The sequence below is a fragment of the Echinops telfairi genome, unplaced genomic scaffold (genome assembly GCF_000313985.2).
Source record: "Echinops telfairi isolate 266 unplaced genomic scaffold, ASM31398v2 ScPeMD7_4225;HRSCAF=4972, whole genome shotgun sequence".
In the NCBI taxonomy this organism is placed as follows: Eukaryota; Metazoa; Chordata; class Mammalia; order Afrosoricida; family Tenrecidae; genus Echinops; species Echinops telfairi.
In genome coordinates this window covers 15,353,838-15,379,335 of record NW_022108124.1, presented here as the reverse complement: position 1 = coordinate 15,379,335, position 25,498 = coordinate 15,353,838, and the positions used below count along the sequence as shown (strand labels likewise).

The window sequence follows — 25,498 nt, the reverse complement described above, 5'->3', positions numbered from 1 at the left end:
TGGTGATGAAAACCCAACATAGCCACTACTTGGGAACACTGGCTCCCAGATCTACTCATAAAGGGTTTAGATCTGAAGATAATCTGGTTTTTGTCTGAAGAAAACCACTCTGATAGCTATATGGAGAGCAGACTTGGGACGATGACTACCGAGCAACAAGACCAAAGGATGAAGGCGCAGACAGCAGACGGGGTCAGACCTCAGGGAGAGTGAACAGGGCCCCTGACAGTAGGGCAAGCTGTGCTACGGGATGGGCAGAACAGGAAAGCCAACCAACTGGAACAACCAAGTTGCTATTAACTTGGAAGATTTCAAGAGGAACAGGTTTAGGAAGCGGGCGGGCGGGGAAAGTTTAGTGTTCAAGTTTGGACATGCTAACAAGATGCCTATGAAAAGCCCAACTAACATTACTCTCTTGGGCAATTTGCCCCACCCCCAATAATGTAGGCCGTCCATGTATACAGCAAATGTAATCCACTGAATGAAAAAGCATTCTAGTGGCTTTACTTTTTTTTATTACTGAACACATTCTGTTTGGATAATTCATAGGAGAAATTCCATGGAGGAAAAGGGAAAACATATCAACAGGAAGACGGTTCCTTCCTTACTTTTGAAACCAATTTTAGCCTGACATGTTCATCAATGAATCCTAATGTCAAGCTTGTTTGTAATCGCTGAGCAGGCTTGTCATCTGCCCAAAAGCAGTGTGGAAGCTTCTGGATAGCATAAAGCGTGAGCATGCAACCGGCGACTGTGCGAACACACCCACCTCACTCCTCAGAGGGAAGTGAACACTAGGACGCGACACCTCCCAGGCTCTAGCAAACCACCCAAGCCGCTCGCACTGCCTACCTCATTCCAAGCCATCGGCTCCGTTCTGAAGAGAGAACTGGTCAGCTCAACTGAAAGTCGTTTCTTGTAATCCTGCGGCTTGTCCTCAGACATCCGGAACAAAACGGCAGCTGCGTAGGTTGCTGGCGGGGAGAGGGAGAAGGCCGTGAGGTGAAGCAGAGGTTCCGCTGTGCACACTGGCTCTGCAGGCTTTGGACCCTTACTTACCCACACCTTCATTTCGAGAGTGAAGCAGTTCTGTCAGAGGAGCGGTGGCTCCCTCAGCCTCGATCGCTTCCGCAGCCTCCTTGTCCTGGGCGAGTTCACAGAGGACCCCTGCAGCAACTCTCTGGATATTTTCAATGGGAGAATAAAGTAGCTATGGAGAGAAAACACACAAACCTAATTAAAACATGGCAGGCACCCCAGTGGGGCACAAACAGTCCTAATTCAGAGTGTAACTGGCATCTGCCCCCCAACCCCACTCTCTGCCATCAAGTCCATGCCAACTCAGCACGAGCCTAGGACAGGGTATAACTGCCCGTAACTCTTGCTGGAAAATAAAGCCCTGTCCTTCCCCTGCAGTGACTGGTGCCACCTGGACATTTGCACAGTTCATAGGTAGTCACTGGATACTCTGGAGCAACAGCATCCAGGAACAGCTGGCACCATGAACCCTTTCTTCTGAGGGCATCCAGTCATGAGGGCATGCGTAGGCTCCTGAGGCCTGGCCAGGTCGGTTCACCCCCTCGACAGGGAATACTCCTGACAGCGGGAGTATAAAGCCTCCTCCCCTGTCCCTCGTCTAATCTTAACGTTTCCCCCTTATGTTGTCCATGAGAAATGGAGGTTTCCCTAAAAATAAATGCATTCAACGTAAGGGACACATGTCATGATTCAATTTTTAAAATATACTTTCTAAGCAGCTTGGGCAAGGTTGCTATCTTCTAAAGAAAACATTAAATGCTGGTATCCCTAGTTTGGTCCCAAATTTTCTGAAATTCTGCTGACCACCAAATCCTGATATGGTATGGTCCCAAAGCCAACGTACCTGCACAAACAGTGGAATGGTGTTTAGCCCTCGGATTACGATCCGGTTGTGAACATCCCGAGCCAGGATGTGCAGGGCTCCAGTGCAGCCTTCCACGATCTCTTCCATGCGTACACCCTCCTACAAGAGAGGGGCTGCCGTCACCAGAGTGGGCACACTCGAACCGCTTTCCCTCCCGCCGAGCCGAGCAGGCGACTAGCACTGCTCTGCAAGATGACCCCCCCACTGCAGTTGAGCTGACTCCAATTTGTGGCAAAGCCATGCGCCAGAGAATCCTTCCAACGGGGTTTTCTGTCTTCATGGAAAGCCCACCAGCACTTTCCATAGCACCGGTGAGGAGGTACAGTCAGCCTGGGACCTTCATAACCAGTCTCTCATCAGTGTCATTAATTAAGAAAAGGGGAGAACAGACACACGATGGAGGAGGCAGATTGCCAGCAGTCTCCAGAGTTAGAGGAAGTCATGGAACAGTTCCCTTAAAGTCCTCAGAAGGGCCAATACCAATTCGCATGTCTTCCTTTCAAATTAAGAGTTCACCTGTTCTTTAATGCTACCCACCTGCAGTGCTGTTGCAGCAGCCCTAAGAGCCACGACACAAGATTTACTTAACTGCAAGGGGTCTCCTGGTAGTGCTAATTCCAGGCCAGTATCCGTCCCCCACACACAGTGCCGTCCCAGACAAAGGCAGCTCAAGCATACTTCCCAGTCCCCCAGAGAAGCAACAATTCTGGGTACCACAGACCAGCACCAAACTCCACTGCCGAGTCAGTTCTGAGTCACAACGAACTCAGCAGGGGCAGAGGAGAAGTGTTCCTCTGGGTTTCTGAGGCGGTAGCTCTATCGGAGCAGGCAGCAGCATCCTGCTCTCACTGAGCAACTGGTGGGTTCAAACTGCTGACCTTGCAGCCTGTCATGTAAACTAAGCCACTACGCCACCAGGGCAGAGACAGGAAGTAATGTTCAGATGGTTTATCACCAGTTGTACTAAGCTACCCAAAGAAAAGCTACTAAGCCCTTCTGATAAAGGCTTACATGCTTGCTTAACTGATGTCTGTACGAGAGGAGGAAGTGGGCTTTTGTGAAGTAGCAGCTGCCCCCACTGCTGGGTTTCAGAAACGGTCGAAGAGCCTGCTGTTTTTAGCAGTTTTTGTTAACGACTTGATTTTTATGAACACACAGAAACTCCTTTCTCCCCAGAAGAAACTGTAAAATAAAAAGTGCCTTTTGAACAGAAAAGTGGGTGAAGGGAGACGTCGGACAGTGTAAGACAGGACAAGGTAGTAACAATTTATAAATTACCAGGGGTTCATGAGGGAGGCGGGAGCGGGGAAGGAGGGGAAAAAATGAAGAGCTGATACCAAGGGCTCAAGTAGAAAGCAAATGTTTTGACAATGATGATGGCAACAAATGTACAAATGTGCTTGACACAATGGATGTATATGGATTGTGTTAAGAGCTGTAGGAGCCCCCAATAAAATGATTTTTTTTTTAAATCTAAAAAAGAGTGCCTTTTGCATTCTATTAAACCACCCCATGGCAACAGACCAATGACCTTGTAATAAATGGAGAAAGCCAAGGCTCTAACCTGCATGCATGTTAACTAGCAATGTGGAGTCTCCACACTCTTGTCCTTGTTTTCTACAGGAACTGAATTACAGAACGGGGATTCTTTGAACACCCGTGTCCTAAAATAAACTGAGGGTTTAAAAGCATCTTGTATTCACATTATGTTCATATACATAATATGAAGCTAGAGTCAAGATGCAGCATTAGGCCTAGAATGTAAAGATTCCAGAGAAGCTACTATGTTCTTAAAATTTGTTATTCTATTTTTAGGTTCATGAAAACAGCTTAAACTCTCCAGGAAATGATAATCTCAACACCGGCAAGTATTTCTAGGCAAGACTCACAGGGTCGTGGGGGTGGGACCTGCAGTCAGTCAGACTGGATGGCTGTTACTTCAGAGATCAATCTCTGTATGATCTCCATAAGAATGCAGCAGCAAGTCCTGCCTAAGAGTGACAATGCAAAGGACACAGGCAAGGCCCTCCACCAGGGGCGTGCAGCTCCAGGAAGGACATGGGTTTTGTTAGTCACAAGCTGCCCTTAGGAAGAGGGAGACAAAGAAAACCAGTGACCAAAGAGGACTAGGGTCCTATGCATGTATGTGTACCACTTTCAAATGCGGCAGCAGGATGGGAGGAAAGCTTAACAACCTGTGATAGGCAGCTGACACAACCTTGCTTGCTGAATGTTGAGTCCAGTCTTGTAGTACTTGTTGATGATCAAGGCTACAACTCAATATAAAGAGTAATACAATCCTCATAACCAGACCAACAGATAGGATCATGGTAAATGGGAGAAAAGATTGAAGTTGCCAAGGGTTTCATCTTGCTTGGCTCCACAATCAATGCTCAAAGTGATGTCAAAAGACCAGAAGAACACATTGCATTAAGTAAATCTGCTGCACAGAACCTCTTTCTAAAGTGTTATGTAGCAAGGAAGCTTCTTTGAGGACTGAGGTGCGCTTGACCGAAGCCATGGCATCTTCAATGGCTTCGTGTGCACATGAAGGTTAGACACTGTATCAGAAAGACCAAAGAAAACTCGTTACATGTGAACCACGGTGTTGGCCAAAAGTACAGGAAAGACCACAGATGGACTGCGACAAGAACATGTAAATTTGCCTTGGGAAAAGTGAGGCCAGAGTGCTCCTTAGAGTTAAGGATGGTGTTGACTTTGTCTCACATTCTTGAGACAAGTTATCAGGAGAGATCAGTCCCTAGAGAAACAATCATGCTGGGTCAAGTGGAGGAGCAATGAGGGAGGAACGCCCTTGATGAGGTGGACAGATACAGTGGCTGCAACAATGGGCTCAGACTGTTCTAACTGTGAGGCTAGCCCAGGACCGCGGGATGTGGGTTTCCTTCTGTTGTACCTCGGGTTACTAGGGTCAGCACCCAAACAGCAACCACAATTTTAAAACCCGCTGGGAGGGAGGGAGGCACCATAAGATTTACCTACCACAAACTGCTGCTGTGTTCCACCCATGGACGTTCGGCGCTGGGTGTCCTGATGTGCTCGAACTAGCAATTGAACTAATCGTGGGATGGCACCCTGCTCACGCAAAGGTGCATGATTTGCAGGACAAAGGGCAAGGTTTCGAATCAATCCAACAGTAGCCTGCAGGTAAGAACAGTGATGAATCGGAATGCAGCCTAGCAAATTACCATGAGCGTCCCAGGGCCAGTGCGCTGAATCTATTGGTCTCTGGCACGGACTCCCTGGGACCCTCCATCCCCGGACCCAGTCACCCCTCCCATTTACTGAAGAAGACAACGCCTATTGATTCATCTCAGGTTCATGCGTTAGAGATGGTTCTCCTAAGTTACACAGCACTCTACTGTGAGGGACTTCGTACCTTTATCAGAGGCCAGTGGGATGGTGGGTGTAGGAGTTTCACCACAACGGGCAGGCCATAGTGAAGGCGAACAGCATTCTGGGCCATCTCTGCTTCCTGGTGCCGGCTGGTGAGATGACGCAGAGCACAGATGGCAGGCTCAGTGATGTCCTCTCTGTCACCAGCACGGAGGACAGTGCGCACGAGAGCCTCAATGCCCCCCACTTGGCACACCATCATCTTATTCTTGTAATTATTGCAAGTGAGGTTTGAGAGGATTCCAGCTGCACAAGTGACCACATTTATGTCATCTGAACCCAGAAGCTGAACAAGAGTCCCAAGAAGACCTTCCATTCCTTCCTACGGAGATAAAAGCAGAAGCTCAGCACACACTCCAAGCAACTCCTCATCAAGGCACCCATGTATTCAGAATTTACCTGTTTAGTTGCAGCATCTGAAAGGTTTCTAAGAGTCCAAAGACAATTCTGAACAAGACGCTGACTTGGATCTGTCAGGTGAAGTCCTAAAGCTTGCATCCCACCTAGCAAATCAAAAAGACAATAACTCACATGGCCCTATCAGCCCAAGTACGTCTTCTCTCGTTTTAAGTGTCTTTACTTATAAAGAATAACTCCTTGCCAAAGTACTTTATTTCCTTTCTTCTCCAATTCATCTCAGTAGTGATTTCTTTCAAGTAACTACTGTGTGCCTTCCTGATTTGAAAAATCCTACGTTCATCTCCACTACAACCCCTCCTGTAACAAATTTTCTTTCAAACATTCAATCATTTCAAGAAAGAGTGCCCCACTGTTCTGGGAATTGAAGTAATAGTAGTCCCTACCCCCGTGGGATGTGTTGTCTAAGAGGAAAAGACAAAATCAAATCTACAAATAAATCAAAAGCATAAAGAAAGATGAGTCTTAAAAACCCACAGGAGCAGTTCTACCCTGCTCTGCAGGGTCGCTACGAGTCATCACTGATTCAATGGTCAGCTGTTTGCTTTTTCTGTATTTTTTAAATGTAATGTACTCAGGTGCTGTTAAGTGTTACAGAGGGAAAGGGACTGGAGCTCCAATTTTAGGTATGGCAATGAGAGCACTATGTGAAGATAACAAACAGTTGAAGATGGTAATTTCTGGAGTTATGAAGACCCTAGAGAAAAAGCTGCTTATTACCAAGGACTGTCAAAGTAAGTATTGACCCCACGTTTCACAACCTTCCACCACTGAGGAGGACCGCTTAAGCATGAAGCCTATCAATGGAAGCCTAATTCCTCATGCACCAGCTCCAAATCACATCTGAACACAGTCCTTTTTCTGTGTCTCCTTGTTTATCCTTCAGGTCTGCCTAAAATCCTTAAATCAGGTTTGGTTGACTTGCTGTAATTCTCACGGCACCCTGAACTTTTTCTAATAACATTTACACAGCTACAATTAAATGTACCCCTCCAAATAGATAAGGCTATTTGGCCTCTTCTTCCCAGTAGCTCTGCCTGAGACTTGACTTGCACAAGGTTGCTGCTCATTATAGATCTCCTACATGAATAGCAGCTCCCTTCTCTTCTTCCTTATATTCACTCCCTCCCCTACTGCAATTACAACAACTATTACCTCAGATGCCTCTCATGATTAAACACGTATTCTGACACAGCAGGTCAAGGGGAAGACTCACAAGCACCTTCTCTAACCCATCAACTCTCTCCTCTTAATCTCCTGTACACCAAGGCAACTCCCCAAATCTTTATCTGTAGCTTCCCTTTCAACCTAGTACTATATACTTCCAGCCACCTACTGGTGGCATACAGCATTGTAGTGGGTTATGCACTGAACTGCAACCAAGATTGGCAGTTCAAATCAACTAGCAGCTTTATGGGAGAAAGATGTGGCTGTGAGGTCCCGTAAAGATTTCCAACCTTGGAATCCTTAAGAGGGCAGCTCCACTCTGTCCAATAGCATAACTATGAATGGAGTCGATGGCTGTGGGTAAGACACTGACCTTTTAGTCACCACTCAAACGGGTCAGTTACTCAATGTGATCTTGTTCCAAAAACTAACAGTTCCTTCTGATAATTCCATTTATCTTCATATGGCACCAAACCTCAACCATATCTGGTTGTTCCATTAGACAATCAATACATAATACACTTGATTGGCCCTTTCAGAAGTCTCAACACTGAACTATTTCACTTCTAGAGGTCTATTTAACATATTTCATGGCCTGGCCTGCTTGCCCTTGGTCAAACTGTTCTATAGATGTAGAGTGTGCTAATACAATACCGCAAATAAACCACTGAGGTTCCAGTACTGAACAGCTACCAGTGATCTCTAGTGGCTAAATTCTTTAGCATAACCTTGAGGAACCCTCCTGAATTTAGAGCCGACCTAGCCTACAAGACTACATCTATGGTTCCAAAACTGGCTGCAAGTATTAATAACGCCGTGAATAAAGTCTTACTGGAACTTCTGAATGGCAATGGTCCCACCTAGCTCACTCACCTTTATCCGGAGCCACTAACCTTACCCACCCACTCAGTGCTAGCCTCTCTTCAACACCCAGGATCGCTAAGCCTTTCTGATCTCCAGGGCATGGTATAGGCCGTTTCTTTCAAGCCCTCCACTTCTCCTAGAGACTGGTTCCTGCTCATCTTTCAGTCACCATTTTACCATCCCCTCCCTCCGGGAGGCCCCTCCCCTCCCATCTAATTACCCCAAGACTGCCTACTGATTCAGGACCACTGTCAGCTGACGTTTCTCTTGCAACGCCCACTCTAATTTGGAATGACTCCTTTATTTCTGTGGCCTTCAGCAGCCTGTTAAGAAAACAGGAACTCGAGCTGCCTTCACAGTCCAACAATACGATCACCCATGTGCCCAGCACAGTGCCTGAGATAGCAGGTACTGAAAATCTTCACAACAAATGACCATCCGAATAACTCAGATGGGACTTTCTCAAAGATTCCCAGGCCTACAGTGCCACACCATTCAGCTCCCTAAGCCACCACCTCACTTCCCCAGTCAGTCGTTTAATTTCTCCATATAAAAATACAGAGATTCCAATTGAATCTAAAACTTGTCCAAACTCCTTTTTAACCCCTGTTCCACATGCTTCTTCCTTGAAAGTTGTAGCCTCGGGGCACCTTCAGCTGAGTTCTCCACAGCTGCTATTAGTCGGATTCAACTCAATGGCAACTGGTTTATTGGGCCAAGTTTTAGATGAACCCAGTCACACTTATTCCAAGCAGTTATCCCGGGCCGTCCACCACCCTCCTCTATAAATTCTCAAGTAATATTAGTCCCGAGACACGGAAGGGGAGGTGTTACTAAGCCTGCAGTTTACTCCCTTCTATTAAATGCTGTATACTTTTTCCTCTTCCAGTGTTAGTTTGAAGCTTGGTTTTAGAGTCCACGTAGATGTTATTAAAAGGAGACAGAATGCAGGGTAGGGTGGGCCAAAAGGTTCACAGAAAAATGGAATTAAAATTTAAAATACCAGTGCCTGGTCATAAGCTCCACTGGGTTGAAGACTTTGGTAAATGAAGATACCAGCCATTTAGCCCATCCCTGAGACGTGAGGGTCCTGGGAAGTTAACTATGTCTGCAGGACTTTCACCTGATTCACTGAAGATAAAGGGGAACCTTTAAGCATTTCTCAAAAATAGTAAACAGAAGCCAAGAGGAGCCAAATCAGGGCTCTACGGTGTAAGCCTCATGATTTTCCACTGCAGCTCTTGGCAGATTGCCCTTGTTTGATGAAGAAAGAGCAGGCGGGCACAGGAGCACTGCCCGAAGGAGGAGCACTTTGTGGTGAAATATTCCTGGAAAAACTTTGGGCTTTCTCAAAACATCCTCATAATACAGGGCAATAAGAAAAATGCCTTGAGCAACACCAAACTGTGGCATGGCCTTTCTCTTGAGTGGAAGCCTGCCTTCCTTCCACCCCCTGGTAGCAAGTGCTTTGATTGTGCTTTTCTGGTGATGTCACATTTCATCTGTTACGCTCTTCCGAGATAAGCATTTCAGAATGTGACCCCACTTATTTAAAATTTCTATCCAAAGCTCTGCTCCTGTCTTCAGCTGATCTGGGCACAGCAGGTGCGATTTCTATGGTGTTGACTATTGTTTCTGCTGTTACTTGCCAGTTCTTTTCAATTAAGCTGTGAACAAGATTAATTTTTTCCTGACAAATCAATGTAAATAGTATGCCACTATGGGCTTCGTGTTCAACATCAGCCCATCCCTTCTTAAAATGAATTATCCATTTGTATGTCACACCAATTTTTCCACCCAGCTGCACCATATAGTTAATGTTTGTTCTTGCTTCAATTTTAGCAGAGATCGTATTGCTCTGTCTAATGAGGGCTCTTTTCAAATATGTTTTAGTCTCCTTGGTGTCTCAAACTAGATTCTGCTCAGACACGTTATAACAAGTTACTATCAGCTGAGTACATTGACACCAAAACTCATGATTTTTTAAAATTCATTTTTTCATGAACTCTTGGAAGACCCTCTGTTATAAACTGTCATAAAAGTTATAGGGGAAAAAAGGTTTTCATATTCGATCATTGCCCTGGTACTAGTCTTGATGAACCAGAGTACTGCTCTTTAGTGCCCACTAACAAATCAAGAAATCACCTGGTCACACACCACTGCACGTCAATAGAACTTATCATAATGTAATTCTATCGATATAGTCACAGGTTTGCTAGCAAGTTTTGGGTTTGCCAAAAATAAAAATTAAAAACAATGTATCAAGCAAAAGTATTAGCCATCATTTCAAAGAATTAAGAACTCCACAAAAATGAGTACTAAATAGCACCAATGTAGGCAAAAAACAGAATTTACTCTGTGACTTTATCTGAATATCTTGGCTGTAAATCAAATAGCCTGTCGAGGTCAAGTTTATTCCCTTTACCTAAGAAAGGTAATATAATTAGAACCATACCTACTGTACACCAGAGCACTTGGGGAAAACACACATACTCACCAGCTTCTACAATAGCCGGTTTATTACTAGAGCAGACAGACAGCACCTTCAATACTCTGCTTGTGGTCCACAGTAGTTTCTCATACGTATAGGTCCTCATTATATTTACTAAAGCTTGGGGTCCGCCACTAGCCAGAATGATCAGCTAGAAAAAATTTGTAAATATTGTAAGTCATAGAAACTATCAAATGCTTGAAAAAAGCCTTATCTAATTCCAGCCAGCTTGCTATTGAGTGAAACCCACATACATCAAGGTCTTATTCCTCCCTTCCCACACCAATCATAGAAACCATGCTGATATATAATAGTAATGCCCCCAAATGCAAAGTACATCAAAACCGATGTACATTTCATCAAATTTGCTGTACATTTGACGGGGCACTTGAACTCGTGATCACCAGTCCTGTGCGTTTCCTAACCATCTTGCCTTCCACAGACAGGTCCCATGAAAGAGCCACTCAGGCCTGTGTTCACTTTCTGATACACTCCACCCAGACTTTCCAAAATGCCCCAATCTTCTAAAAAATACGCCTATCTCAGCTTCCATCAAACTATTCCCCTCCTCCTTCGTTCCTGTGTTATTTCTTAAATTCCCAAAACTAATCATGCTCCTCACCCTTTAGGTTTGTCAGAGTTGCTGTTTCTGCTCGACTGTAACCTAATCAATCTCTTCTCACTGAGAGCAGCGTCCAACCCTTGCTTCATCCTGGATGAAGCACCATACATAGCATTTCTCCTAATCCATGCATTTCAATCAACAGTCATTAGGTTATTATTGTAATGTCTTTCCCTAGCTATGAATGGAAACTCCTAAGAGATCCAACAGTGCTAGACAAGAGACTCAAACACTTAAAAGGCAGAGATGTTGAACTTTTCTAGGACATATACCAAAGTTGAGGTAGACTATGAATACTATGACATTGATAAGCCATTTCCTTTACCTTGCTTTCTTGATTGCCATATGCTAAAATCTGAAGACAGTCTGTTGTGATAGCCAAGAACTTCACATTGGTTTTGTTGAGCAAAGCAACCATTTTCTGCAGTCCACCAGCTAAACGGACTGCCATTTTTGCTCCTTCCTGGTGTAACAGAAGGTTGTGCAGAGTGGTGATGGCATAAAACAACACAGAATCCACTGGTGAGCTGTTAAAACAGGGGGAAAGGCCTCATCAGAAATACTGTGATTGCACGCTTCTCTTTCCCAGCTCCAGGCACTCTATCCTCCCTTACCCGAGCATCTTCACCAGGGCAGGAATGCCTCCGGACTTAAAGATGGCCAACAAGCCCTCACGGTGATGGGAAAGGTTGTGCAAGGTCCCCGCCGTGCACCGTGCAGTTTCCACATCGTTTGTGTTCTGCATGGTGCGTACAATTGCAGACACCATTTGAGGAGAACGCATGATGGCGTGTCTGGAAGCTTCCTTTTTAGAAAGCTGATGGACCATAACTGCCGCCTTATTGACCACCACCTGTAACCGAGAAATCATTAAATGATTTTCAAACCTAAATGCAGAAGGTTCCTATGAAAACTTTTCCTACGTCAAAATAACAAAGCGGAGAAGCAATTACCATTAATTTATATGGGGAGAAATCTGAGCATTTACAATGACCCCAAATGTCATTCCAAATGACACAGGAAACAAAAAATAATAGTAATAAAAGCAAAGATGATAAATATGCTGCCTGCATAAAGTAAAAACACAATGTACAAAGTTTGGAGATGTCATTCTGGCTGCTTGGGGGACACACATTCTTTACAACAACCTTCTGTAAAACAAGGTACTAACGCAGGTCTTTCACAAAAGACACGTGGCATTAAAGCAAACTTTCCAAAAGCAGGGATGCCTGTACCTACGTACTAGGTAGACCTTTTGAGACACTCCCTTGAAAGTCGGTGAAGAGTTAGCCATAATCATTTACCTGGTCCTCGTCATTCAGCAATTTTGTCAATTCAGGGATTGCCCGTGTAGCAAGCTCGGCATCGTCTTGATAGTTAATCAAATTTACAACTGCGTGCTTCAGCATCTGGGATGGCTCAGCCAAACGCTGGACGTTAGTCGGATGAGCAGCATCAAACTGCGTCGATGGGATCTGCATCCCCTCATCTAACGTCTCCGGGAACATAGCAGCGCGCACCCGCTGAGCTCGAGTCATGGCATACTGCCCATCGATATCTGGAAAGGGGAAGCCGATACTCTCACCATCCACAGCTCAGCACACTGAGAGCTTGCTGCATGCAACACGGTGAAGGGCAGCAATGTGACTGCCTCTGCTTCGTTGCTTCAAAAAGTTCACAGGAAAATTCCTTCTTTTCATTCCATTTTCCCACAAACTTTTTGATGCATTCTCCTATTTAAGCTATTATACATTTTAAAAAAAGAACAGTTACTTAATTCACATTTGGATTTTCCAGTCAGGCAGTTCTTACCAGCTACTTGTTCTTGAGTGAAGGACTGAGAAAACCCCTGCTCCCACTCATAAAGGACTTGGGTGGTATCCACATCTTCCTCTTCGGGATTGCCTTTCCCACTCAGAGAAGGAGCTGTGGTGGTGGCACCGGAATGGATCCCAGAGTCCAGGTAAGATTGCTGCTGCCAGTGGCTCACAGCAGCTTTCCTGTCAGGCTCCAAGGCCATGTCCAACTCCATCAGATCAGCTGTAAAGCCAAACAGCAATGCTCTATCAGGGGACGGCAACTTGTAAAAGAAATCTGTGACATGGCCTATTGAAATATTTTTAGAAATAAAGTCAAGTCGGAAAGACAGCCAAGAAAAACAGAATCGACAGCCAGGATAAGCTCAGTGATGAAATAATCCATGTCTCCAGGTACCACCTAACAGTTACTGAGTCAGTGAAGAATGGAACCGCATCCAGGCTCCAGAGCAGTCATTCAGACTAGATTCCTGCTGGTGGCTGGTTTGCTATTTCACCAAGCCATTAGGAGGAGTGAGCAGAAAATGGAGCAAAAGGTAGCCTGACAAGTAAGCAGGAGAGATGAAAGTAGGGGATCTGAGCCAGACGGGGTTAATGACAACGAAGCAGAGCCCAATTGAGAAACCAAAGACATGTGGCACAGACCTTGGGTAGCCATTGTCCACACAGGGTTTTCAAGATCGCTGCGCAGTAGACTTGAGACCCTAAAAAAAGTTAATCAAAAGCCATTAGGATTTACACTTACGAGTACTGAAATCAAACCAAGTTTCTGGGATGGTTGGCTAAATGCACACACACAAAGACTTCTCTCTTACTCTGGACAGACAGGCTCAAACAGACCTCAAGGCCCGCACTAGACACGGAATCGACAATTCCATTATTATTGAGCTTCTGTTTCTAACAAGTATCTGTTCAGGTGAATTATAAACTGCAAATATTCAGAATGTTGAAAAGCACCCTCACTAAAGGAAAGCATCATTACTAAAGGCAATGAAAAAGTGTAAAAGCTTTAACGATAAAAGCCAGGAGAGCTGGGGAAAGGACCATTTACTACCAACCCATTTAGTTCCTTTAAAAGCCCTTCCTTTTTAAACTTTATCACTGCAAATTCAGATTCCCGTTGGATAAGAGATGTACCCAAACTTAAAATTCAATCATCCTTGGACATCCTATGGGGCCGTTCTACTCTTCCTACAGGACCACTATGCAGCAGAGTTGACGCAAAAGCCACGTGACAAATATTCCAAAATCCAGTGATCACTAACTAGACTACATTAAAATGCCTCCTGTACTGCCAGCTTTACCACCAAGAGATGCCTTGTGCTGGTCAGTGATTAACTTCTCACATTATCTCATGCTTAGTTTAATGAGGTGGTACATGCCATCTTTCGTTGTTCTATTTTGCTTTTTCAAACCATCCTAATATTTGAGACATACATAATCTCTTCCAATTATAACATTTATTGTCTTCCCATTACATATAAAGTATAGATGTGTAATATAAAAATACTTTATTTCTGTAAGCCACCAAACAAATGACATTTAAAAAAAATCAATTTATTGGGGCTCATACAATTCATCACAATACATAGATCAATTGTGTAAAGCACATCTATACATTTGTTGCCCTCATTATTCCCCAAATTCGCTTTCCTCTTGGGTTCCCGGAATCCGCTCATTTTCCTTTTTTCCCCTCCCCTTCCCTTCCTCCTCCCCTCTCCCCATGCACCCTTGATAATTTATAAATTATTATTGTATCTTATATGACACTGTCCGACGTCTCCCTTCACCCACCCCTCTGCTGCCCGTCCCCCAGAGAGGAGGTTATATGTAGCTCCCTGTGATCCATTCCCCCTTTCTACACCCCCTTTCCCTCCTGGTATCACCACTGTCACCCCTGGTCCTGAGAGGTTCATCTGTCCTAGATTCCCTGCGTTTCCAATTCCCATCTGTACCGCTGTGCATCATCTGGTCTAACCAGGTCTGCAAGGCAGAACTGGGGTCCTGGTAGTTGGGGGGAGGAAGCGTTTAAGAACCAGAGGAAGGTTGTGGGTTTCATTATTGCCATACTGTACCCTAAGTGACTCATCTCCCCACTACCCCTCTGCAAGGTATGCCCAATTGTCTAGAGATGGGCATAGGGTCTCCATCACGCGCCACCCTCACTGATGAGGATATGATTCCCTCCCCCAAAAATGACATTTTGATTATCTGGTGTTATGTTAAACTAAATGTTATGCTTTCTTAATATAAAGATGAAAAATTCAATTCCTTGTTATAGATCCTTATAGGATATTTTTTATCAACTATTCTGTATCTTAAGTCTATATAATCATTTAATCCTATCTCCTATCCTTGGATAGTTTGTCCTTCCCATTTTGTTTGCTATCATACAATATTGTTTTATTTCTACACAGGGAAAAAAAATTCTTCCACTACCCTTCTCAAGATAAGTCGTTTAGAAACAAGATTTCTGGGTTTAAGGGTAAAATAAAAAACTCTGAAAAACGGAGTATATTTTATGTAATTTTTCAGAAAAGGCATAATAGTAGTGGCATAGCATCAAACGTCATCTTGCACAACGTTTAATAGGTATGCCGTTCCCTAAACGTTTGTACTTGGATTACCACCACAATCCTCAATCTGTAAAACTGTCTAAATTCTAAAACCAAGTGCTTTTTTCTCCCTCCATGTAGACTTTTCGTGTAGTTGTTTGGCATTTTTGTGATGCACTAATCTTAAAATCCTTAAATAATTACTGATAGAACACATGTAAGCCAATTTTAGTGCCTTAGAACAGCAGTTTTCAACCTGTGGGTTGCAACCCCTTGGGGGGGTGGTCAAATGACCCTTTCATAGGGGTCACCTGATTTGTAACAGTAGCAAAATTAAAATTATGGTTATGCAGCAGCAATGAATACAATTTTATGGCTTGGGGTGGGGGTCAACACAACATGAGAAACTGTATTAAGAGTCAGAGAACTACTGCCTTCGAAGATGACTTTACTTTAAATAATTGTAGTAATATCCTTTACATTGATGATGTATTCTAATATTAGTAATAAAAACTGTCATACATACTCTTTAGTATATACCTTTTAGGGAAAATGTTTTAAAATAATCTTTCATTTGATATCTAAGAAGAATTAAATAAAAACACACCCTTTCTCTAGCTTATGGTAACATTAGCCATCTGAATGATAAGTACATACAATAGGGTTTATAAACAAACAGCACTTCAGTCTTTTAAAAAATGCCACATACTGTTTATGTAGTAAAAGCATACAAAGCATACATACTAGCTTTGGGGGGGCAGGAGTAATGGAAAATAAGATAAAGTGAATTCTTCAGCAGTTTACTTAACAACAAAAATACAGCAAAATCGACATCTGATCACCTCAGCAGGAGGTTCTTGGAGCCCTGGCGGGGCAACAGGCTATGGGCGGGCCTCCAGCTTGAACCCAGTGGCATAAGGATGGGAAGAAAAAGGGCTTTCTATTCCCGTAAAAGTACAGCCTGGGAAACCCACAGGGCTCGCTCTACTCTGTTCAAAGTGTTTTTATGAGTCAGATGACTTGATGGCAGTTAAGTTTGATAGACTCTTCACTAGCAAACAAATGGCCATTTAGCTGAGAAGCAACAAAACCCACATGGAAGAGGCACACCAACCTGTGTGATCATGAGGTGTCCATAGGATCAAGTATCAGGCACCAACAAACAAAAAATCATGTCACTGTGAATAAGGGGGAGTGCAGTGCGGAGTGGGGACCCAAAGTCCATCTGTAGGCAACTGGACATCCCCTTACAGAACCGTTGCAGGGAGGAGACGAGCCAGTCAGGGTGCAGTGCACCAACGATGAAACATACAACTTTCCCCTAGTTCTTTAATGATTCTTCCCCCACCACTATCATGGATCCCAATTCTACCTTACAAATCTGGCTAGACCAGAGGATGTACACTGGTACAGAAAGGAACTGAAAACACAGGGAATCCAGGGCAGATGAACCCTTCAGGATCAGTGGTGAGAGTGGCGATACCAGGAGGGTGGAAGGAAGGTGGGGTAGAAAGGGGGAACCGACTATAAGGGTCTACATTACATATAACGCCCTCCCTGGGGGACAGAAAAGTGGGTGAAGGGAGACATCGGACAGTGTTAGACATGACAAATAATTTATAAATTATCAAGGGTTCATGGAGGGAGGGGGATGGGAGGGGAAAAATGAGCTGATACCAAGGGCTCAACTAGAAAACAAATGTTTTGAGAATGAGGATGGCGACAAATGTACAGATGTGCTCGATACAATGGATGGATGCATGGATTGTGATAAGAGTTGTACAAACCCCCAATAAAATGATTTAAAAAAACCTGATTTGTGTATTTTTAAAATAACGGAATAAAGATAATGGATTATAAAAAAGTAAAGAAACAAACAAAAACACAACCACAAGATTTCATTCATATGACCATAAAGCAAAGAACCCACATTTTTGAGGTACATACAAGATAAATGGGAGCTATATGTCATCCAGATTAGAAAAATTCTCTATTATAAAGATCTGTTAGTTCCTCCCAATTTGCTTATCAATGCCATGGCTTTCCAACAAAATTTTTAAATTTCTTTAGGATTGAAAAATATGAGTTAAAAAGTTCTGATATAACTACGAGCAGGAATCAGCCCCATCAGACACTACAATATTTAAGAGCTCTATCAATTAAATCTATTCCTACTGGGATAGGAATAGATAAAAGACTGTAGGAAATCAGAGTACCCATAAATCTGCTAATGTGGCAATTTAATAATTGAACAAGTTGATGTTTCAATTAGTAATAAGAAATTTAGATTATTTCATATAGAGTATTAGGAAAAACATTTTGTGTATCTTCTTGGCTTATTATTTTATAAACTGGCTTCTCATTTTAAAAAAGTACTGTTTTCACAAGAGGCAGGCCTAGAAAGTGAACAATGGGATGCAGGCACTTCCCAGATCAACCATGCAAGATCAACAGGGCAGCATTTGCTCAGAGGAAGCTCAGAAAGCAGGAACAGCAACAGTAAACACAGGGAGGCAGTGGAGAGTACTGTTACACTGTGGGAATTGCAGTCAATGTCACAAATCAAAATGTGCATGAATTGTTGAATGGAAAACCAATTCACTAGATCAACTCCTACCCAAATCCCCCCCAAAACATGAATAAAACAAACACCATCTCCTTTTGTATACTTCACTCATCAATATCAAATCCACATGGATCATGTATTTACAATGTTTTAAAAAATACAATATGGGTTATATATAGAAATAAAACTGTAGTAAGCAATCCAAAATAAACATGACCTGAGATTCTAAAATAAAAGACTAATAACTTAAAATTCGAGACAAACTCACCCCCCCCCACCATATAGTCATTTTAAAAATGGCATACTAGATACAAAACCTATGGAACACGCTAAATGACGACCATCCAAGATGTGTAAGGTGGCACATAGTTAAGTACCCAGCTGCCAATCTAAATGCATTCTTTAGGAATATTCTAAGAAGCATACATGCCAAGAGGTCTACCAAATAAAACATTCACAGAGAAAACAACAACTGGAAATCACCTAGTGCCTAAGAAGGGACTGAATGAAAACAGTGTATCCATTAACTGGACTAGATATTCACTATTGAACAAAATCTTGAAGCATGTTCTTGCCACTGCAGTAAACAAGTCAAGAGTCGAGAGGGCACATCTAGTGAAGCTTCTAATCTGCTAGGGTTAGATGCCAAGTGCCAATGTGCTCTGAACTAAGTAAAGGAGGGGAGAAGGAAGTGCCATGTGGGAGAGAGGAGGGCCACTCCAGGTATGACTGTTTCGGGAAAAGCTAGACAGGTGAAGATGGGGCAGAGCATCCACCAGGCACTGAGAGGACAAGTAGAGAAAGGAAGGAACGTTAGTGTGTGTAGCAAAGGTAACCAATGAAACTAGAATGCTGGGATTACTGCAGAGAAAGGTGGGAACCATGAATAAATATGATTTAAGTTGTAAAAAATTCACTCCAGCTGCAATATGGGAAAGAATGTCCAGGGCAAAGCTGGGTGACAAGAAGTCATCTGAGATGGTGGGGCAGGAGGTGTCAAAAGGAAACTAGAGGAAAGCTCTAGGAAGCAAAGCTATAGAGATATTAACAGAGGTGTGTACTTATGTAAATACATTAATCCATAAAAAAGAGGTATTGGCCGTGCTTGCTTCGGCGGCACATATACTAAAAAAAAAGAGGTATTGGCCTATGTACATGTAGTTATAAGGCAATACACTGAGGCTGTGCATGGGCCTTGGGCCTCAGTTCATACCCTCCCTCAATACAAGAACACTTTGTTCTAACAAAATGGCATTTTGTGATGCTCACCTAGCACCCCCTCAGCTTCCCCCCACCACGATTGCTAAAGACGAAATGGGTGCAAAAGCAGATGTGGTGAAGACAGTTGATGGTGTCCAACTATTAAAAGATATAGCATCTGGGGTCTTAAAGGCTTGAAATTAAACGGTCATCCAACAGTGAAGCGACAAGCCCACATGGAAGAAGCACACCAGCAGGTACAATCATGAGGTATCATCAGGACCAGGTAACAGGCATCAGAAGATTCATAACAAATAACAAACAAAAACGTATTGGTGAGAATGAGTGTGGTTGGAGTGAAGACCCAAAGTCCATCTGCAGATAACGGAAGATGCCCCCAGATTGACTCATCACAGGGAGGGATGAATCAGTCGGGGTGCGGTAGAGACTGATGGATCGCGCAACATACCTCTGGTTCCTTGACGCTTCCTCACGCCCCACTATCAAGACCCCAGTGCTGCTTCCGACTCTGGACTGGACCAAAGCAAGTACACAGGTATAGGCAAGAGATAAAGCTCATAACACACAGAACCCAGGAACTGGAATGGGAATAGTGAAGCCAAAAGGGTAGGGGAGTGGGAAGAAAGGGAGTACCGGTTGCAATGAATGGCACATAAACAACACCCCACCCACACACTCCAGGGGAAGAACAACAGAAATCAGAAGGGAAGGGATAAAGCGGTCAGTGTGACATATGAAAATAACAACAATCTATAATTTAACAAGGGGCCACAAGGGTGGGGGGGAGGGGAGGGAGGGAAAAAAGGAGCTGATCCCAAGGGCTCAGTAGAAAGTAAATGTCTAGAAAAGAATGATGGCAATATAGGTACTAATATGTCAGCTACAAATGATGTATGGACTGTAACAAGAGTTCTAAGAGCATCCATTAAAATGATCCTAAAAAAAAAAAAAAAAAGTCCGAGAGAGAGAGGTGACGGTGGTGGACTTCTATGCAGTTATAAAAAAATTTTAAAGAGCTATTGAGAGAAAACATTTGACAGGTATCAAATATGGAAAGCAAGTTGCAGAACCACATAGGGAGAAAGAATACATTCTTATTAGAAATGATATTTGTCTGAGAGATTTTATATTTTCTAGCCCTATTACGTTAACCAAAACTGATAATGTGTTTAAGAAAATGATACTAGCATAAATGCTAAATAGATTCCAAATGGAAACTTAGAAACTGGTCAACCACCCCGTAGCTCAAGGCAAAAACAAGCTGCAAAACTGCAGAGGAAAAAAAAAAAGCAGCAAATTCTTTGGGCAAATAACCTGATTTCGGAAATAAATAAATCCAACTTGTTTCAAATTACTTAATATTATAGCAAATGCAGTTTTATTTGATTAGACCACTAAATGTTCTATTTTGGTAATTTAATAGAAATGTTCATTCTTAATTCTTATTAAAGTGGTAGTATTCTAAGAAACACCTGCATCACAAAATAATGATTAAGTCATTTAGATGATCTTATATCTTTTACAACATACTTTTAAGGATATTATTACCTTGTGATCGTAGTTAAAAATCTAATTTTGCCCTCAGATTCATAACAAGATAGAATAATTGAATTCCTTTAACAACTTCAGTTTTCAGCCAATTTCGTTCTGTACTAGTATCTCACCTAAGGAACATTCTTAGCAACCTCATGCCATAGAAGTCTTCCTCCCAATTATCAGCTGAGAAAACTATGAAGCTAGTTTAAGAATCCAGCTAATAAAATCCAGCGGGTAAAATTCAAACAGCTGTTTAAGTCATATACTCTTTCAATCAAATCATATTCCCCATCTCAATTGTAGACACAGTATGTAACATTCACTGTGGCAGAGAAAATGTTAGCAATTTTAAATAAATATAAATGTACACTTATCACAATCCATACATCCATCCATATAAGCACATTTGTTGCCATCCTCAGTCTCAAAACATTTTCTTTCTACTTGAGCCCTCAGTATCAGCTCATTTTCCCCCTCCCTCCAGAAAACCCTTGATATTGTTATTATTTTGTCATGTCTTAACACTGAGTCTCTCTTCACCTACTCTTCTGTTGTCCGTCCCTCAGGGAGGAGGTTATATGTACATCTTTGTAATCGGTTCCCTCTTTCTACCCCACCTTCCCTCCACCCACCCGTTATCAACACTGTCACCATTGGCCCTGAACAGATCATCTGTCTTAGATTCCCTGTGTTTCCAGTTCCTATCTGTAACCAGTGTACATCCTCTGGTCTAGCCAGATTTGTAAGGTAGAATTGGGATCATGATAGTGGTGGGGGAAGAAGCATTAAAGAACTAGAGGAAAGTTGTAAGTTTCATCGGTGCTGTATTGCACCCTGACTGGCTCGTCTCCTCCCAATGACCCTTCTGTAAGGGGATGTCCAGTTGCCTACAGATGGGCTGTGGGTCCACACTGCACACCCCCCCTCATACACAATGATATGATTTTTTTTGTCAGAGAACATTTTTTTAACATAAGATTTATATCACAGTATATACATCAGACTTTGACTAGGCATTTAGTTAGATAACTGACAGAAAAATGCTCTTCTCAAACAAGAGCTTTATCAAACAACAGAAAACAGGAGAATTCGGAATTTACTTCATGACTATTTCTGGATGTGAATCTCTAAATTCAAGCCCCAGGCAGAAATGATGACAAGGATCCAATGACCTTCAGAAGTCTCTTGGTTTGTCCCCCACCATGCGGCACACTAACAGGATAGAGGTGCCTTAATGAATGAGAGCTTTGGAAGCTGGGAATGTAGCTTTAATGCCCATTTCCAGAATGCTTTATATTAAGCTCTTAACATTTGATGGACTGAATGATGTGCCAATAAAAAATAAAATGTTTAAAAAGAGGGCCAAAAAACTCACTGCCACTGAGTGGCTACTGATGGACAGCAACGCTGTAGTCACAGCCTCGTCTTTCCTCTGCAGAGCTGCTGGCATGTCTGCATGGCCAACCTTGCCGTGTGGCAGCCCAAACATCTCACTCAGGGCTCCTTCTGTGACCTTCGAGGCATGCCAAATATCTTCAGGAATATGGAGGGTTCAGCTATAGAGAATGTATATCATCTAGGAGTAAGCAAGCCTTTCCTGTATGGAGCCAGACAGTAACTTCAGCTTTGTGGATCCAAGTTTTCTATCACGATGACTATTACTGTATACTGCAAGCAGAGCACCACTGTTCCCAACTCCGCCAATCAAGACGGCTACTATGCAACACACAGGCTTGTCCTTTGTTTCCCCCAAGGCATCAACTGTGTTGTAGTTTTTCTGTTCTGGTTATCGTATCATATAGGCTTTTTCCCCCTTAAATAACTTCAAAATCAGGTTGGGTGAAAAACACAAATGGAAACGGACCAAATGATTATGAAACACACACACAATCAAAACTCATCAGAGTTGATTTCACAATCATTTACTTCAGAAAATACTCTAGGCCATTAATACCAGACACATGTTAAACCAGAATTCGGTCTCAAAATATGCCCCCAACAATCTCACCAGGCTTGCTTGAAGGCAGGCCTCTTAAATTAGCAACCAGTGCTTTCCAAGGGCCGAATAACCCAAACTCTGAAACAGCACAGTGGCCTCAAGATCCACACCCATGGTTTTCTATCAGTAAGGCTGGGGAAGGGCAATGGATTGTGTTTTTTATTTAACTGTCATGGATGCTACCTCCAGTTGAGAACTACAGCTGTGCAGCTGCAGACACCACCACATGATCCAATTTCAGGTTTAACATTAGCATGTCAAGTTAAAAACCAAAACCTTATTCCTGGCAGTTGACTGGAGAAGCACCAATTCATTAAGAAAAGGGGTTCCACTTCACCTTCAGCAACCTCTGCCCTTACCACACAATCAGAATTAAGTTACTCTCCCCAACAGCTGTTTTACTGCCTTTGGTTACTTCCCTGTAATAGGTCCGACTCATTAGGCTCCCTTCTATTTAGGAAAACACTAGTACAGAAAATGGAGCTAAGGAGCTTTTTACTTCAAAATGTGACTGCTCTTTGTTATCCCATTACAAACAACTTCAAGGAATAGCTCCAAAACTTTGTTCTTTTGTTGAGCTCAAAAATATACCGATAAATAAGTTATAACCTGGAGCAATACATGAAAGTTCCACTGGTGTATCAGGCTTTTTGTTCTCTCAATTTACCAAATTTTGATGTTAATCAAAGAGATTGTTTTGTTGTTCTACAAGAAAGCCTCCCAACAATTGCTTTATTTACTCAATAGTTTTCAGGGCATAGAAATAACCATATAAATTCAGTATGAGCAGATTCCATTCATCTATTCAACAACTTTGTTCCAAGAGCTTAATAGATCTGGGTAAATAGTAGTGCCAGTCCACCCCCACCTTGCAGTTCCTTAGTAGCAGGGTGGCTGGTGCTTTGTGTGCGGCTGTGATGCTGAAAGCTAGGCCACAGGTATTTCATAGACCAGCAAGGTCACCTTTGTTTCCAGTGGAGCTTCTGAAGGAAGACTAGGAAGAAAGCCCTAGCAATCAACTTCTAAAATTAGCCAATGAAAACTCCCTTGCTGATCTACATATAACCCCCTCCCTGGGGGACAGACAACAGTGTAAGATATGACAAAATAATAATAATTTATGAATTATCAAGGGTTCATGAGGAAGGGGTTAGCGGGGAGGGAAGGGGGGAAATGAGGAGCTGATACCAAGAGCTAAGTAGAAAGCAAATGTTTTGGGAATGATGAGGACAACAAATGTGCTTGACACACAACAGATGTATGTATGGATTGTGATGAGTTGTACAAGCCCTCAATAAAATTATTTTAAAAAAAAAGAGAAAACTCCTTTGCCATCAAGTAGATGCCGACTCGCAGCAACCCTGTAGAACAAGGCAAAATTGCCCCCCCGAGAATTTTCAAGACTCTAACGCTTAATAGGGGTAGACAGCCCAATCTTTCTCCTATGGAGCATGGAAGCTTCAAATGGCTGACCTTGTAGTTAAAGCAGCCCATCAAGTAACCACTACACTACCAGGGCTCCAAGAATCACAATACAGATGCAACAATGAATCCAAGCATGCTTGCCATTGTGAAAATGTTGCAGGGTGGAGCAGTACTTCCTCCTGTTGTTAAACACAGGTCACCAGGAGCCAATGTCAACAGAAAGCCAATAAGTGTTCATGAAAACAGACATGGTCATTGCACACCTGAGACTGCCAGCTACATACACGGTTGCAGAGTGGAGAATGAATAATTAGATAACAAGGAAAGGGGCACAGAGAGGGGGTGGGGTGGGGACAGAGGACATGTGGAAGGTCCTTGAGTAAGTAGTCCTCAGACTTCTTGTGGTTAACCTTCAAGCTGAGACCTGGAGAGCGAGCATGCCCAGAGTGGAGCAGAGCAGAGCAGACACAAGCCAGAAACAGAAAAGATCTGCAGGAGCCCATAGTCACGAAAGTCTGATCATTTTTCAAGAACTAAAATCAGAGGCCCAAGCAGTTGAATTTTAGTGGGCAGGAATAAATCTGGATCATTTAGTACTGCCTACACTATGGTAAGGAATGCGCTTTTTATGTTAAGTGCCACTCAAGAGTCCATGAGAGTTTTAAGCAGGTGAACAGCATGACAAATCCATCTGAGGTTTTGTCCTGGCTATAATAGAAAAAACCTGAAAGGGAGCAAGAGAAAAACTGTAAAGAGTAACTAAATTAGCAAAGTACAGCAATATCCCTCATATCTTACGATGGCATGAAAGTGGTAGCTTTACTAGAGAAGTACTTTTTGCGTTAAACCAAGCTCTGTTGATTGTCTGGATATCCTCGTGATGAGGAAATCAAGATGGGGAAGCTTAGAGGAGGACCAGGCTTAAATGCTTCAACAGTTTGAATCTACCAATCTCCAGTTGCTCTGTGGACAAAGGTACGGCCGTCGGCTTCCATTTAAGGTTTATAGCCTTGGAAACCATATAGGCTAGTTCTACTGTCCGAACCACTAGCAGTTCTGTGGAGACAGATTGGCTTTCTACTGTAAATAGTTAGTCTGGGAAGCCCAAGGGGGTCACTATGAGTCACCATCAAGGAAGTGAGTGTCACAGATGATCAAAGAAGTGTTTCTAGAACTGCACTGTGGCCATGGGGCTATTTACATTTAATTTACAGAACTAAATGGGACCTCAGTCACATACCACCACATTTCAAATGCTCAATAGCTACATAGCTGGTAGCTACCATATTAGACAGCACATTTCCATCCTTACAGAACTTACTGCACAGTGCTATTCTAGGAGCATGCAAAAAATGCACCAAATGTTGCGAGACTAACAGGTGTCCACTTGGTCAACATGGAGGTTCAAGGGTGAACTCTAGCGAAGTGGTTTCTCTGTAACAAGGAAAGCAGAATGTGAACAGGAATAGGAGATAGAAAGCAGAAACCACGTGCACAG

The 25,498-nt window shown here is 43.0% G+C and overlaps 1 protein-coding gene across 2 annotated transcripts in view; it reads right to left on the bottom strand.

Annotated features, from left to right (window-relative positions):
• The window catches only part of CTNNB1 (catenin beta 1), a 15,880-nt gene extending 2,478 nt beyond the window's left edge, over window positions 1-13,402 (bottom strand). For both annotated transcript variants that reach the window (XM_004708556.3, XM_004708557.3), the window contains exons 1-12: window positions 13,344-13,402; window positions 12,694-12,921; window positions 12,186-12,439; window positions 11,496-11,734; window positions 11,207-11,408; window positions 10,266-10,410; window positions 5,720-5,823; window positions 5,304-5,642; window positions 4,907-5,065; window positions 1,883-2,002; window positions 1,060-1,210; window positions 853-974 (exon numbers count right to left, since the gene is read on the bottom strand). In XM_004708556.3, the coding sequence (XP_004708613.1) occupies window positions 853-974; window positions 1,060-1,210; window positions 1,883-2,002; window positions 4,907-5,065; window positions 5,304-5,642; window positions 5,720-5,823; window positions 10,266-10,410; window positions 11,207-11,408; window positions 11,496-11,734; window positions 12,186-12,439; window positions 12,694-12,921; window positions 13,344-13,356 (2,076 nt within the window). In that variant the 5' untranslated portion in view covers window positions 13,357-13,402. The remainder of the gene's footprint in view (window positions 1-852; window positions 975-1,059; window positions 1,211-1,882; window positions 2,003-4,906; window positions 5,066-5,303; window positions 5,643-5,719; window positions 5,824-10,265; window positions 10,411-11,206; window positions 11,409-11,495; window positions 11,735-12,185; window positions 12,440-12,693; window positions 12,922-13,343) is intronic.
• Between the last annotated feature and the right edge of the window lie 12,096 nt (window positions 13,403-25,498).